The sequence below is a fragment of the Podospora pseudopauciseta genome (assembly GCF_035222475.1).
Source record: "Podospora pseudopauciseta strain CBS 411.78 chromosome 7 map unlocalized CBS411.78m_7, whole genome shotgun sequence".
Taxonomy (NCBI): Eukaryota; Fungi; Ascomycota; class Sordariomycetes; order Sordariales; family Podosporaceae; genus Podospora; species Podospora pseudopauciseta.
The window spans coordinates 749,960-766,117 of NW_026946667.1; the positions used below are offsets into that span (position 1 = coordinate 749,960).

At 52.6% G+C, this 16,158-nt stretch overlaps 4 protein-coding genes across 4 annotated transcripts; 1 reads left to right on the forward strand and 3 right to left on the reverse strand.

The window, feature by feature from the left end:
* The first annotated feature begins 521 nt into the window (after positions 1–521).
* Positions 522–4,211, forward strand: CDC48 (AAA ATPase cdc48). Its single transcript, XM_062915560.1, has 4 exons — positions 522–1,147; positions 1,245–1,578; positions 1,645–3,136; positions 3,193–4,211. The coding sequence occupies exons 1-4, from the start codon at positions 1,092–1,094 to the stop codon at positions 3,783–3,785; spliced, it is 2,475 nt and encodes an 824-aa protein (XP_062761529.1). The 5' UTR covers positions 522–1,091; the 3' UTR covers positions 3,786–4,211.
* A 279-nt stretch (positions 4,212–4,490) lies between these two features.
* On the reverse strand, positions 4,491–6,578 carry QC763_705600 (uncharacterized protein). The gene is made up of 2 exons (XM_062915561.1): positions 5,956–6,578; positions 4,491–5,891 (listed from the first exon to the last, which is right to left on the reverse strand). Exons 1-2 carry the CDS (start codon positions 6,090–6,092, stop codon positions 5,507–5,509), a joined length of 522 nt encoding a protein of 173 aa, XP_062761530.1. The 5' UTR covers positions 6,093–6,578; the 3' UTR covers positions 4,491–5,506.
* A 91-nt stretch (positions 6,579–6,669) lies between these two features.
* Positions 6,670–11,097, reverse strand: hmt1 (ATP-binding cassette-type vacuolar membrane transporter Hmt1; the record flags this gene model as incomplete). Its single annotated transcript, XM_062915562.1, has 4 exons — positions 6,670–6,897; positions 6,921–8,268; positions 8,336–10,602; positions 10,672–11,097. The coding sequence occupies 3 exons, from the start codon at positions 11,095–11,097 to the stop codon at positions 7,764–7,766; spliced, it is 3,198 nt and encodes a 1,065-aa protein (XP_062761531.1). The 3' UTR covers positions 6,670–6,897; positions 6,921–7,763.
* A 370-nt stretch (positions 11,098–11,467) lies between these two features.
* QC763_0104360 (uncharacterized protein) lies at positions 11,468–12,045 on the reverse strand (the record flags this gene model as incomplete). Its single annotated transcript, XM_062906434.1, is given in 3 exon segments — positions 11,468–11,478; positions 11,830–11,922; positions 11,934–12,045. Coding segments are annotated over 3 exon segments (216 nt in total), but the record flags the coding sequence as incomplete, so codon positions are not given.
* Between the last annotated feature and the right edge of the window lie 4,113 nt (positions 12,046–16,158).

Sequence of the window (16,158 nt, forward strand, 5' to 3'; positions counted from 1 at the left end):
AATGAAAACGTTGAATTCTCAGCATAGACATAGGATAGGGCCTCCGTGTGTCTTGGCGGTCGGTCCGTGTCATTCCGGCAGTTGGCTGCCCGTCCCGAGCTGGGATTCAGCAGATCCCGATTCTCAATGACACTCCGCCGGCCGAGTGCCAGGGTAAAGGTGCCAAGGCCGGGGCCGAATGTGGGGTAAAACGTCTTGGCTGCCGTAGACACTGAATCGGCCAAGCACGCTTTCTGATGATGATGGTTAGGATGAACATCATGTTTGAGGACAACCAGCTCCTCCGGTGAAAAGGCAAACTCAGCTGACGACTCTCAGAGATCCGTTTTCAGCTCTTGGTCGTACATGTACACAGGTACTGAGCTGTCGGTATATACGTCTCAGTGATGGAATGCTGGAGTTGGCTGCATGAGAAGCAAGACACCCCAGCCAAGTGGCAACGCGGGGCAGGCTCTGCGATGGCCATGGCGTAGCCTCGTAACTGGAAAGTGAATACAAAATTCACCCACAGCCAAAAGCCACCTCACACAAAACCAGGAGCGGAGAATGAAAACAAAGAAAGCCTTGTGAAGGTGAATTAGGTCAGCATTGCTGAGTGAATGGAGGGGCGGTGTGGAAACTGTTCGAAGGTTCACCTCGAGAGAGGAGAGCGCAGCAACAGCTGGAAAAGATAGGGAGCTCGGGCCACCTGGTAGTGATAACGAGCGATAAGCGGTGCCTGACCTGTCCTCAGTGCTCTTGCTGGGCAAAAACGCACGGACATTTGCCGCCTGGCAGTGGCAGGACCCGCACTCGTCATCCGAGTGGCCGCCTAGAGATCGCCTCTGGAACCTGGCCAACCTTACCAAACCAAACTCACCTGCAACGAAAGCCAGAGCTGGAGGTGTCTTTAACTTTCCATCTCATCACCAACTCAAATTTCATTTTTTGCAGATAAAAACTCTGCCATCGTTTCCGCTGGAGAGGCCCCCCATCTCCCAGAAACAACTCTCATTATCAACAACCCCGCCGACGACCGACTTCGTTTCCCCCTCCTCTCCAACCCATCATCAACGAGTCTCCCACTTGACATCATCCCAAATACCGACAAGATGGCTCCCGAGCCTAGTGCCGATCACCCTGAGCACAAGAAGAAGGTCAACCTCATGTACGTTGTCCTCTGGATGGAGATGGATGATGCCATCAAACACCCCAAAGCTCTAGTCTCGGCAAACAACTGACAGCTAGCTAACCCCGCGAAATAGGGATGCCTCTGGTGCTGAGCGCAAGGATGAAGATGACACCGCCACCGCCATTCTCAAGAAGAAGAAGAAGCCCAACCAGCTGATGGTGACGGATGCCGTTAATGACGACAACTCCATCATCGCCCTCTCCAACAACACCATGGACACTCTCCAGCTGTTCCGTGGCGACACTGTCTTGGTTCGTGGCAAGAAGAGAAAGGACACTGTGTTGATCGTCCTTGCCGACGACGACCTGGATGATGGCAGTGCCCGCATCAACCGTGTTGTCCGTCACAACCTTAGGGTCAAGCACGGTGACATGATCACAATTCACCCATGCCCCGATATCAAATATGTAAGTTTGATACTGTTTGCTGTTTGAGTTGGCCGAGCGTCGATGCTAACAAGTGTACCTCTACAGGCCAAGCGTATTGCCGTTCTCCCAATCGCCGACACCGTCGAGGGCCTTACCGGCTCTCTCTTTGACGTGTTCCTCGCTCCTTATTTCCGCGAAGCCTACCGCCCCGTCAGACAAGGTGACCTCTTCGTGGTACGCGGAGGCATGAGAGCGGTCGAGTTCAAGGTTGTCGAGGTTGACCCACCTGAGTACGGCATCGTCGCTCAAGATACGGTTATCCATTGCGAGGGCGAGCCCATTCAGCGTGATGAGGAGGAGAACAACCTCAACGAGGTTGGCTATGACGACATTGGTGGTTGCCGCAAGCAGATGGCTCAGATTCGTGAAATGGTCGAGCTGCCACTCCGCCACCCTCAGCTTTTCAAGTCGATTGGTATCAAGCCCCCACGTGGTGTGCTCCTTTTCGGACCTCCTGGTACCGGTAAGACACTCATGGCTCGTGCTGTTGCCAACGAGACGGGTGCCTTCTTCTTCCTGATCAACGGTCCCGAGATTATGTCCAAGATGGCCGGTGAATCCGAGTCCAACTTGAGAAAGGCGTTCGAAGAGGCTGAGAAGAACTCCCCGGCCATCATCTTCATTGACGAGATCGATTCCATCGCCCCCAAGCGTGACAAGACCAACGGCGAGGTTGAGCGTCGCGTTGTCTCTCAGCTCTTGACCCTCATGGACGGCATGAAGGCCCGTTCCAACGTTGTGGTCATGGCCGCTACCAACAGACCCAACTCTATTGATCCTGCCCTCCGCCGCTTCGGTCGTTTCGATCGTGAGGTCGACATTGGTGTCCCTGACCCAACTGGCCGTCTTGAGATTCTCCAGATCCACACCAAGAACATGAAGCTTGGTGACGACGTTGATCTCGAGCAGATCGCTGCTGAGACTCACGGTTATGTCGGTTCCGATATTGCCGCCCTCTGTTCCGAGGCTGCCATGCAGCAGATTCGTGAGAAGATGGATCTCATTGATCTGGACGAGGATACCATCGATGCCGAGGTTCTCGACTCTCTTGGTGTGACCATGGAGAACTTCCGCTTCGCCCTTGGTGTGTCCAACCCCTCCGCTCTTCGCGAGGTTGCCGTTGTCGAGGTTCCCAACGTCCGCTGGGAGGATATCGGTGGTCTCGAGACCGTCAAGGAGGAGCTCAAGGAGAGTGTTCAGTATCCCGTCGATCACCCCGAGAAGTTCCTCAAGTTCGGCATGTCCCCATCCCGCGGTGTCCTGTTCTATGGTCCTCCTGGTACGGGTAAGACAATGTTGGCAAAGGCTGTTGCCAACGAGTGCGCTGCCAACTTCATCTCTGTCAAGGGTCCTGAGCTGCTTTCTATGTGGTTCGGTGAGTCTGAGAGCAACATTCGTGACATTTTCGACAAGGCTCGTGCCGCCGCTCCTTGCATTGTCTTCCTCGACGAGTTGGACTCTATTGCCAAGGCCCGTGGCGGTTCCGTTGGTGATGCTGGCGGTGCTTCCGACCGTGTCGTCAACCAGCTCCTTACTGGTATGTTTAATATGCTGTCCTTTGTTTATGATTATATCTGCTAACACTGAAACCAGAAATGGACGGCATGACCTCCAAGAAGAACGTCTTCGTCATTGGCGCTACCAACCGTCCCGAGCAGCTTGACCCTGCCCTGTGCCGTCCTGGTCGTCTCGACTCCCTCATCTATGTCCCTCTTCCCGATGAGGCTGGCCGTCTCAGCATCTTGACCGCTCAGCTCCGCAAGACTCCTGTCGCTGACGATGTCGACCTCAACTACATCGCTTCCAAGACCCACGGCTTCTCCGGTGCCGATCTTGGTTTCATCACGCAGCGCGCTGTCAAGCTTGCCATCAGGGAGGCCATCTCCACCGAGATCCAGCGCACCAAGGAGCGCGAGGCTAATGGTGAGGATGTCGATATGGAGGGCGAGGAGGACCCCGTTCCTGAGCTCACCAAGCGCCACTTCGAGGAGGCCATGCAGATGGCTCGCCGTTCCGTCAGTGATGTCGAGATTCGTCGCTATGAGGCCTTTGCCCAGCAAATGAAGAACGCCGGTCCAGGCGCCTACTTCAAGTTCCCCGAGGGTGGTGTTGAGGGTGCTGCCGGCAACGGTGGTGCTGGCAACTCGTTCGGTGATGCTGGTGATGATGAGGGTCTCTATGACTAAACGTATCAACCATGACCTACGAGTTTGGCAAAAAAAAAAAAAAAAAAAAAAAGATCCGCAGCCCATGTATTCTAGTTTACTCCAGCATTACGCTATCTAGCAGTTTGCACAATCGGTCGGGGAGTTCTTTAGGCAAATGGGGTTTACATCGGTGTACTTGGGCGGTCAGTTATTTCGATTGGCCTAACAGCGGAGCTATTATTCGGTAGCAAGTTTGCCCCCAGTCTTGAGGCTCATGGTTTTTGAGGCTGGGCAGCGTGGACTTTCTGCGTAGTTGTGGGCGGGCGCGACGAGGCAAAGAGTTTCATAGTTGCTAGAGGCGCTGGTTATTACGATGGGCGTCTAATGATTTATTTATGATGGCCGTTTTTAATGGCAAACAATCAAGACTATAGATTGCACACTGTTTACAGTATGTTTTGGTGATTTCTTCATGTGATGATATGCTTCCAACTTGGATTACCTTTCTTCAAAGGTGTAGGGCCTTGAGGATATTTGGTCTGTTTTTGAAAATCCTAGGCAATTGGCCGGTGAACGATCAGTCCCCTTTGCTTTCGGGGGGGTTTAGATTCGTGATGAAGACTTGATCAAAAACTAGATACGTCCTGGTGTACTATGCCAACAACACGGAAGAGAGAAACGGAGATGAAGAAAAGGAAAAAACCCATGGTATTAACGCCCCCGCTGATGGTGCCAATTTGTGTGTGTTCTTGGTGTGATATATCTATATATACAAAAGTGTTGTGTGCATAAAAACCAATATTTCCCCCTTGCCCCCAACTCGCTTTCCCATTATCAACTGTGTAAGACCTACCCTACTGCTTATCGTTCGCTTGGTGGTGGGCGCCCTGACATATTATAATGCATCCCCTAAACTCTTCCTTTCGCTCTGGAAGAAAAAAAACACAAACCAAAACCTCGTGGTGACCTCCCCCGCTGATATATCCATATCCACACACTCTTGTCACCCATCCCTACTAGACTCGTTCCTCATTCCCCAGATTCAGCTGATTCACGAACTGGCCGACTCTCCCCCTCCGTCTCAAAATCCCATGCCATGCCCACGATCCCAGAGTCAGAATCACCCACCCACATCATTCCCCTCTTCGGTGTAATAATCCCCTACTCGGATCAGAATACACATCAGCAGCATGCCGATGACGAGGGCCAGTCCCCTCTGGATACGGCTCGCTAGTCAGAGGATCAATCACATCATAATCCTCATCGACAGTTGCGTCGTTGTCAGTCTCAACAGCCGTCTCCTCATCGTGAAAACCAGGCACCTCTCCATCTTCATCCACCAGTGTTTCGCCCCCACTACTCTGTTCTCTCGCAAGATCTTGCTCTCTCGCTGGCTCCTCTCTCAATGGTTCCTCTCCCGCTGGCTCCCTCTCGTCTTCATCAGCGTCGCTCTCGTCGCTGTCGCCGTGTGGCCCCGCTTCATCATCAGCGTCACTCTCGCCTTCTTCATCTTCGTCTTCTTCATCCTCGTCTTCTTCATCTTCGCCTGCATCATCGTCTCCAGACTCATCCTCGGCACTCTCTTCGGCACCCCGTTCTTCTTCCTCCAATGGCGGCGGTGGCGGTAAAGTCTCGTCTCCAGTATCCTAGTTGGCACCATCACCATCACTATCCTCAAACCCTCCCGCTCCAGCAGCCCCATCCCCATCACCCTTTCCCCCCTTCGCAACCCCCGTCCCCTTCCTCACCCTCATTCCCCCCTAAGGATTCCCCTCCTCAATCTCCACCACCCCCTCCAACGCCTCCCTCGTAACCCTCAACGCATCCTCCACCACCTGCTGCGGCAACGCCAAACTATTACCATTTTCCCCCCTTCCCCCACCGCCAACCTTGATCCCATTCCCATTAACATTTACATTCTTCCCATTAACGTTCACCTCCTCCCCCTGCCCCGGCGTCCCATTCGCTGCTCTGTTGCTCGGAGCAAGAGCGGTATCATGCCTAATATCATCCATCACCCTCTTCAGCAAGACTGGAAAGGTGGTCACCTCGCCCGACCGCAACAAATCCCGGGCGTGGTTCTCGACGAGGGTGGGCCAGTTGGTTGGGTTTGCGTGGAGGGTGTGGAGGAGGATTTCTTGGATTCTGGGAGAATTAGCAAAAGGTGGGGGAGGTTGGAAGGGGGGGTGGGAAAGGGGGGAAGACGAACTTGGCGACATGACCCTCTTTGATCAAGGTCCCGTTGATTGACGAGCGGAGTTCGGGGTCGAGGGTGGCGGGTGTGTAGCCAGCTGCCGAAGGGGGGATTTTTACGGGCGTGGAGGGGTTGTTGTTGTTGTTGGACATTTTCAAGCGTGGGTTGGTAGAAATTGATTTGGTAAAATAAAAATAAAAATAAAAATAAAAAATAAACTGAGGGAAAGAAAACAGTTGAAAGGGGCCGGAGAATTGGTTTGTCGGGTGGTGGTTGTGGTGGATGGTGAAATGCGTTCCTCGGAATAGCTGGAGAACCTTGATGGGTGGTTGTCGGTTGCGGTGAGTTTCTGTATCCTTTGATAAAAACGAATGTAATGGTTGAATGTTGATTGTAAGAGTCGAGAAAAGACTTTGTTGGACTGCAAAAGTAAGAAGTGTAAAAGTCGAGACGAGAAGATGGGGTGGTTCAAGCCTGGTGCCAAACCCAAGACAAGGCTGAGAAATGTTGTTTGGGGGAAAGAACAAGGCTGATTGATGGCTGAATTGGCACAACGATGATGGGGAACTTCAGAGAGCTTCCTGCCGCACGTGAGGCTGGTCCGCCATTTGCCCCACCATACCACCCCTAACCCTTACTCCGTACCACTTACAACCACTTACAGACTCGGTGTGGCATACCCAGAAGCCATCACTTCCATCAACGTAAAACATTATACACATTCACCAACTCAAAATCTTGTACATAACGTCCATCAAATGACAGACTTTCGTGTTATTCCCTCTTCATATCTCAGAAGAATCTCATTCTACACACATCTCAACTCACAATGATGGTATCAAGCCCCCTTTTCCTTTCCTTTAGGCCTTTCTCCCTTCCCTCACCAGCGCAAGGCAACAAAAACCCCCATTAACGTTGCCTCTTGCGTCCTACACATCAAAAGCATACAGACATCCCCCCCAAAAAAAAAAAAAAAAAAAAAAAAAAAACCATGAAACTTACGCTCAAACAAACAACACGACCAAAACGCCAAAACTCATAAGCCCCAACATCCCCATAAAACTCCTTTCGCCTTTACGCCCGTCAGTGATGTCCTGCAAACAGACGACCCCTTAGAACCCCCCCAATCTACCAGACACATCATGAGGGAAAAGAAGGTAGTAAACACTCGTTTGTTGGCTTTGCGCTAAAACAGGCTCTCATTCATTTCTCTACAACCCCCTCTCCCCCTCCTCACCCCATCCACCCTCCCACCGCCTTGATCAAAAGTCAAAGCACGCACACAACGCCGCCCATATGCTGGGGATATCATTTCGTGGTTTCAAAGAAAAAGGAGAAGAAGCATAAAAAACCGAGAAAAAACAAGGCTAGAGGAGATTCATCTGACGTCTCAGAAAAACATGCGCAGCGCAAACCCCCAAAAACAGAGAAATAAAAGGAAAAAACAAAAAGTATACAAACAGAAGAGGAATGTTGAGATGTAGGACTATTAAAAAGCTCGCTTCGCTGCGCTGTGCTGTGCTATACTGTGATCGCTGACAGTCGTGCGTGTCGTGATATTCGTTACAGTAGGGTATACCGCCGGCTTGTCGACAGTTCGCCGTGTTGTTGGACGGTGAAATCATCAACCCCGGCTCGGTAGTTGAAGGCGTCCAGGATTCTTGATTAGTTGATTAGGGAGGTGATCAATGTCGCCTCATTAAAGTTATTGGCTGTGCTCCGCATGTGTTGAGCGCTCTATCGGATTCAAAAAGGGTAAAAACGCAAAAATGCCAAAATGTGGTGGTGACAAATCTGACAGTAGGGGATCGAGTGCTTGGAAATCAAACACGGTCCGGGGCATCCGTCGAGCGGCCAGCGGTGGTGCCCGAGGGGAACGAGTACAGAAGCGGCCTACGCTCCTCGTCTTGCTTCACCCCGTTGGGCTGCAACTTTTCCGGCTGCTCATCGTCCTCCTCTTGAAGCGTGCCGTCAGAGCCACTGCCAGAATGATGGCTATCATTCGAGCTGATGGAGCGGCTGTCGTCATGCTTCGGTGCGAGCGTAGGGCTGTTCATGGCCGTAGGCAGGATGGCGGATGACAACATGCTATCGTAGCCATTCGCACCGCTGGGCCTAGAAATGTTTGCATAGCCCATGAGCTTCTTGGCTTTCCGTGTTGCGTCACGAGCATGTTCGGCCGCACGTTCGGCGCGGCAGTGCTTTTCCCACATAGCGGCGTAGCGACCGTTGAGGGCCAGAAGCTCCTCGTGAGTGCCCTTCTCCACCATGGTGCCGGCATGGAGAACAATGATCTGGTCTGCGTGAGTGATGGTCGACAGTCGGTGACTGTGCAATGCAACTCGGTTAGCTAACACAATCTCCACCCGCTCCGGTTTCCCCGAGTAAAACTTACGCAATAATCAACAAGGTGCGGCCTTGTCCGAACTTGCCACTAATCAGCTTCGACTGGATCTTTTGCTCTGTTTCTCCATCAAGTGCCGACGTCGCCTCATCCAGCATGATGATCTTGGGGTTCTTGAGAATTGTTCGCGCAATCGCCACGCGTTGCTTCTCGCCACCGCTGAGCCGGAGGCCTCGCTCTCCCACCTTAGTGTTGTAGCCATCAGGGAAGCTCATGATGCGGTCGTGAATGGCAGCAGCCCGGCACGCCTCATAGATCTCTTCGTCGGATGCGCTGGGGTTGGCATAGCGGAGGTTGTACATGAGCGTCTCGTTGAAGAGGATCGTGTCCTGAGGAACAACACCAATGGCGCGGCGCACCGAGTCAATGGTGAGGTCTTGAACATCCTGGCCTTCGATCAAAAGTCTTCCGGCTTTGGGGTTGTAATACCGGAACATGAGCCGGAAGACAGTCGACTTGCCTCCGCCAGACTCTCCCACAAAAGCGGTGGTCGTGCCGGGCTTGCACTCAAATGACAGATCGTGAAGGGCGGTTCTGCGGTTGTCGTATGAAAAGCCAACGTTCTCCCACTTGATATGGCCGGTGCTCTCCTGCAGGGGGACTGCCCCGGGGCCGTCAACCACAGTAGGCTGGATCTTGAACAATTCAAGCAGTCTCTCACCCGAGATCATGGCCTGCTGAATCGTACGGTAGAACGAGCCAAAGAAGTTGAGCGGGCCTTGCAGCTGGGCGAGATACGTGACCAAGGACGTGAATTCACCGACAGTGCGTGTCCCCTGAGATACTTCATAGCCACAGGTCAAGAGGACAACCAGCAAACCGCACATGAACACAATCGACTGGCACATGTTCATATGATTGATGCCCCATGTAACCTTGGCCTCTGCCGTCTGGAAATTGACAATGGCATTGCGATACCGCGCAAATTCGTGCTGCTCGGCGTTGAAGTATTTGACCGTCTCGTATGATGTGATCGAGTCGTTTTTGACAGCCTCTTCCTCGCGGTCGGCATTGACCATGTCGCGTCGTTGATCAGATCTAGTGGCAGCCATGCGAATGGTCAAGTAGAGATAGTAAAACGTGATGATGGACACAAAAAGTGCATACATCGCTCCGTACCGGAAGTAAAACCAGCCGATGGCGAGCAAAAGATCGACCAACATTGGCACAACCTGGAAGGTGACCTGTTCCAAGAACTGGTTGATCGAGGCACCCTTGTTAAGAGCAGAGAGCACTTCACCAGTGCGCTTTCCCAAGTGAAAATCCAGAGACAGGGAGTGAACATGTTCGAAAGCTGCTGTCGTGAGGGCGCGGTAGGTGTGCTGAGATACGGGAATCCAAAGAATGGAGCGGGCTGATCCCAGCAATCCGGATGGGCCTTGGAGAAGCTTGAGCGCAATGAAGAGCCCAAGATCAAACCACGGAGCCCCAGTATTGCCAGGGTTTTCACCGTTATCTTCGCCGCCAGAGAAGCTGAAGATTCCCGTCAAGCCAGCGGCAATTTTGGCACCTGTTCCGGAGTTGGGGTGGTCGAAATTCTTGGCAAGGGTATCTGTCACAGTCTTGATCTGTTCGGGGACCATGATATTGACGACACGCTGCGAGACCTCCAGCAGAAAACACAACAAGACGATGAGCTTGAGCTTGGTCGAATTGCTGGGCCAGAGATAGGGGAAGAAGATCGAGTATCCACGGCAATATTCGAACCAGGTTTTATGCGGCAGTTTGTCGGGTCGGTAAAAGGCAGCATTGTCCTCGCATTGCTGGTAACCGCCTTCAGGATCGTTGTTGGCATTTTTGTTGACATTGCGGGTGCCTCCATAATCCGAGTTTTGTCTTGATCGTCCACGGTTGTAAGGTGCTGCGGTTCCGCTGTGCGAAAGAAGCGGGCTCGTTTCATCCGAGTCCGACCGGTTCGCCTCTTCGTCCAAAAGCCGCCGTTCTTCCAGGCGTCTTTTTGATGCGACGAGGGCGTACATGCTGACCAAAAACACAACAATGAGCAGCCGGACACCTCCAATGCCCAGATCTGTCAAGTCCCAGAAACCCAGTGGGTTTTCTCGGAGAGCCCCCATCTCCTCGCCGTCCAAGACATATTTCCCAGTGGCGAGGGTGCAGACAAACGATAAAAGGATAATGGCTTCCCCAAAAAGACCAAGCACCCATATTATCGAATGCACTGGCGTCGGGCTGTCATCCCAGTCAAAGAGGGTGATTAAAACGTAAATGTATAAAAACGCCGCGCCCACGACGTAGACCTGGGTAGTGGTGTCAGCTTTGTTTTGTTGCCGGTGCGCAAATCCGACTTGGTTCTTGGCTCGACTTACAACTCTCTCCTCCCCACACCACCACAGCTCTCCTCCAACCTTGCTGGATTGCCAGACATGCAGGGCAGTTGCAGCCGCATTGGCAGCAAACGACAAAATCAAGGCGCCCACCAAACACCGAAAAACCTGGATTGAGATGCCTCCGTTGCAGCCGTCGGTGGAATATAACGATTGCTGATCTCGGTGCTCCCGTTTTCGCTTCGTAATGGGCAGCGGCTTGCCGCCTGGACCTGTGGCTGTCGGAATCAGGAGTTCTTCCTCAGTCCTCGATTTGGCGATGCTATGGATGCCGGCCGAGATAATAAAGGCGAGAAGCAGCACGACTGGATAGCATTTCTGAGTCGTTTCGTATGTCACCTGGGCAAAGGCTTTGACATATTGTTGGCCATCATGCTCCGGACCGCTGGTTTGGAGCAGCGCGTCCATGCTGAACCTGTTTTCGCAAAAAGAAGCGGTGTGTTAGAAGACAAGAAAAGAAATCAAAAGAGACGAAGGATTAGAGAAGAGAACTAGAGAAGGAAAAAACGAGAGTGCGGAGGGAGGACGAGAGTCGTTGCGGTCCAGGACCCTGCATGACATGCTGTTGCCGGCCCCGTCAAGACAATGTTGGGATATGCGAGATGCACGACTGGCTGGCTGGCTCAGTAGCGGGATTGGCAGTGGCAGTGGAAGGCGACAGTCTGACTCTTTTTCGATTGCGTGGTAACAGGTGTGGATTAGGTAGATAGATGATATGATTTTCAACATACAGAACGAGATTAGGACGATGAGTAGAGAGCAGCACGAGGCCGATGGCTCACGGCCTTGCTGTGGCGGCAATATGAGGTTGGCCTTGGTGCATCAAGTTAACTGTTAGCATCTCGAACATATGCCAATGAGCTGTTGTAACTGGCTGGAAGCCTCCAAAGCTGCCCGACAGCCGAGAATGGCTTTCGGTTGACAGCGCGCGTGTGTGGTGGGGCAGCAAAGGCAGCTGACGGGGTTGGCTGTGGCTTTTGCCACTGCGGCGGGTCGGAGTCAAAGATCACGGACGACACAAGTGCGACGGGACTTGAACGACACTGGACCACCACCAGGACACCACCACCCCAACATTTATGAGTGGACGGCCTCCTGTTGTGCTGTTGATGGGGAGGGAGACCAAAGGAGAGAACTGACCTCTTTCTTTCCGTTGAGCCTTCTCGTAGAGAAGAATCCCTCTCCGAATCGCTCCCCGGGTGACGGGAATCCTGAGATATTGTTGTAGGTGCCCTGGAACGTACTTGTTGCTTCCCAGAACGGTTGCAGCTTCCTCAGGTGGCCTTGCGATGGCTGCTGCTGGCGATGGGCGGATGGATGGAATGCGGGGCCGATCTCAGCCGAACCAGTCCACGGGACTATGGTGGGAAGGTCGGGAGGAGGAGGGCAGGGTTGGAGGGGGGAGGAGAGAGGAATTGGGATGAAGAAAAGACAAACGAGCGTGGTACGTCAGACGAGCTGTGGTGTCTCTCCGATGTGTCTGTTGATTGTTGTTGTTTTTTCTTTGGAAAAAGAGAGTCGAGCTCTGGAACAGAGAACCGGCGGAGGGGCTCTGACCACTATTAGTTCGAATTGATCGAGGGTGCCAAAAGAGACTACTTGGTGGTACTTGCCTACCTTCCAGATCCCAGGGGGGTCTGGATATCAACACCCTGTACTACATCACGTACTGTACCTGTTGCACTCCAGTAGGTACGTACGGTACGGGGGTGGAGAGGAGGTGGGGTGCTACGGTGCAGTCCAGACCAGACCCGCAAGGACGTTGCACAAGCCTGTCAACCAACCATGTGCATTTTCTGGAATGCCTCATCAGAGACAGGTTTCGACCCTCACTTCTATCCATACCAAACTGTACATAGTGTCTCTCTCTACCCTCTTTAGAATGCGAATGTGAGCTCACTGCCCAATTCAGCATTTCTACCAGACACCAACCTACCCCTCACTCACACACACACACACACACACACACACACACACACACACACACACACACACACACACACACACACACACACACACAAAACACACATCCCACCACTAATCACCCGTACCCTGCATTGCTTCCGTCCCGTGCTGTCTGGGACCGACGTGCAGAGATTCCCACACCAAGGCGCAAAAAAAAGGACACCAGAAACGAGGAGCATCATGGGAGGCCCTGGCAAGCGCTGGGACCGCTAGGACGCGGGGTTCCTTCTTCTACCGGCACCTGGGACCACCACGGCCTGATGTGCTCCCGGGTTTCTGCCTGAGAGACGGACGGCACTTGCGGGAGAGCGTCAATCGTGAGACGTGCGTTGACGGGGCCCATGGGGGTGTCGACTGCCGTCTTGTCCTGATCATGAGACCACCGAAGCAATGTCGGTCAGTGGCACCTATTGCCGTCAACGGCATGCCGACGAGATGCAGCAACACAGCGAGCGGCGGCCACAAACCGGGCAGCTGGACTCGGGATGCCCTCGATGGAAGATCATCGTGTATGGTGTGGGGGGGAAGAGAAGCAGACCGACAGTCTGGATGGAAGCAAGCATACGGCTCCGCTCCCCGATAGGTCCGGGTGTCTCGATCCCATGGGAATTATCAGCCACCAAGGTTGTGCATGTCCCTCACCGCTTTGTTGATGGAGAGAGAGACAAGACGGACAGAGAGAGAAAAGGTGACGGCAGACAGGCTGCATGCAGCAGTCCCCATCTCCACGAGAAAAGCATCGAGACGGAGACGCGGGGCAAGCTGTCGCGCTAAAGCAGCTTGCAAGTGGTGGCACGAAGCAGGACAGCCACTGATTGCGATTTCTGGCTGCTGCTTAGTGCTAGTCTTGCATGCGACCTTGGGATTTGAGCTGCACCGCCTATTCTGCGACAACCTGATACCTGATACTCGGTATTATACATGGTGCTAAACCCAAGTAGCGCCGCGCTTGACGGTTCTACTCGAGTTTTTCGCTTTGGGGGTGTGAATATGACCAAAGATATCTGCCAGGTTTTGGTCTTGTAGAAGGAGGCCCCGGAAGCTCTCCGGCTCGCTGCCACCGACTGGCCCTGCTCCCTGTGTGATATTGTGGGCATAGGAGCGAAGGGGGGTGAGATGTGACATTTCATATTTCGAGACAAGACTCGAGCTAGTCAATATCTATCATCAACTTCCCCATTCATCACTCAAGAGAGAGAAAAGAAAAAAAAAAGAGAGAGTGTTGACCTTTTCTCCCGGTGGAACGGTGGTAAGGTGAGCCGACGGGACAAGGCTGCCAGGCGAGCACTTGGCGACGTTCGCCAGTAGCAACGGCTTCACCTCGGATAGCTTGGACTGCAGCAATATGCAGCAGAACTCTTCTGCTGTCTGCCTTCTTCGTTGCTTGGGTGCTTGTTGACAGCGGTCCTGAGCAATTTAATAATCCCGTGACCGGAGCTACACCGCGGCCCCAGCCCATGGTCGCATCTACCCATCATCCCAAACCGTTTGGACCGCAGAGGCTTGTTCCCGGCTCGGGGGTACGGGCCCTTTTCCTGCGGCAGCATATCGTCATTCCTAGTTTCCGCTTCATTTGGCAGGTTGTATGGGACACCTTCTTCCGGACCTTTTCATCCTTTCCAATCTCTCTTCTATTTTTCTCCTTCACACATCCGGGCCGGTCCCGACATATTCTTCCACTTACAAACTGAAGAGGTAGCCGAGAAAGAAGAGCCCCACCCTGACAGCAACACAAGAAACACCCGAACAACAGTTCATCATCATCAACAAACAACAGCTCAGCAAAAACCAAAAAATTTGCCAACCCAAGCACTTTCTGATACCTAGTCCAGCTGGGCTTCTCTGCCCCCCATCCGGGATGGACGCCTAATGATGGAGTACCCCCATTTAATGTCGCGTCATCGAAAGAAAAACCCACCATCACCATCTGTACAGTACCTAAACTAAACCACCCCCTGTTGGCATTTAGCCCAGCCAGTCCTCTTGGAAAAGAAGCTTTCCAAAGAAGCAACGAATTCCTACTCGCCAGCTCCCAGCCCAGTCAGCCCCAGATATGGAAGTAATGCTGCCCTGCGATGCCACGACACAACAATCTCTCGCGACCAAATTTTTTCCCCCTCTGAGGCTTCACCGACTTCCTCACCCAGACATGAATGGTAATGCATGATAATGCAGGAGGCTAACACAGTCGGTCAAGATGTGGAGTAATCCACACTTCCTACCTGGTCGGTTTAGTTTTTTCTCCTTTTTTCCTTTGGTGACTAGCATGGAAGCTTCACTTTCTTCCACCTCGCCGATCATTCATTCGGGCAATGCTCCCGGCTGTTGGAAAGACTGAAAAAGAAAAAAAAAAAAGCTGAAGCACGCGATATCCGAGGACGGGCATGGGTGCACTAGGGGAGGGTAGGACAGGGGAAGGGGGTGTAAGGGGGTATCGGTAAGGGTAGGGTAATGTAATAAAGAGGACGAAGAGGACAAGGCGGCGATGCCCTTCATTGTGTCATGCCATGATCCGTCATCTCATCCTTTCGATCGAATTTTCGGCACCTCTCTCTTTGGACCGTGATGACTGATGATGGGGCTGTTGGTCTCTGGGCTGGTCGGGTCGATGCGTTGTTACGTGCATATAATCCCAACCGATAATCCATACAGCAAATAAAAGGAAGGATAAAAACGTGTCATACCTACATATAAATAACACAGTATGGGGTTAGTTGGTACATACGCCATCCAGCACAGCAGCAACCAGGGCTGGCTATATTCCGAGTATTGTCTGTCCTCGTGGCTGGACGGCCTCATGGGAATTTTTTCATGGATTCGTTGGTTGATTCCTGTTGTTACTGTTGTTGTTGATGACATGGGTGACCTGTGAACTGTGTGCTTCCGCATTACACAGCGCAGTGCCCCCACTCACCACGAGGAAATTGACACACATGGCTTGTTGCTCCTGTTGCTACCACTATGTGTACCCGGCCCTGTGGTGCGGTTTTCCGCCTTTACCCGAAAAGAATACAAGCCAGCATGTTCTTTGTTCAGCCCAAGAGAAACGGCTCCATATCTTTGATGTTGTACCTCACAAGTCGATCTTTCTGAGATAATGCAAATGGTAAGGTAGGGCTCGAGATCGTCCACCCGAGTTGTTTCGGGGGCCATCTTTTCTCGGGCCTTGCCGCGCTTCCCTTTTGGCTTCCAGCTTATTCCCTTGTTCCCTTGCCTCCACCTCCGCTTTTTTTTGTATCAGATGCAGTTGGCTGTATGGCATGTATGTCGGGGAGTTGGGTAGAGATACAGCACCCTTGTTTCTTCTCGGTCTGGGCTGGTATGGTTGTGTGTGTGCCTATGTAAGTTCGGCTGGCTTTGACCGGTTCGCTTGAAGGTAAGGTGTGCCCGCACCCGAATACTCCGTTGAATGTATACACATAGCCCCCCGCTCTTGACCTTGTGTTACCCTCGGCATATGGCATACCCAACCCGCGAGCGATAAAGCTTGGCGGTTGTTGTTAA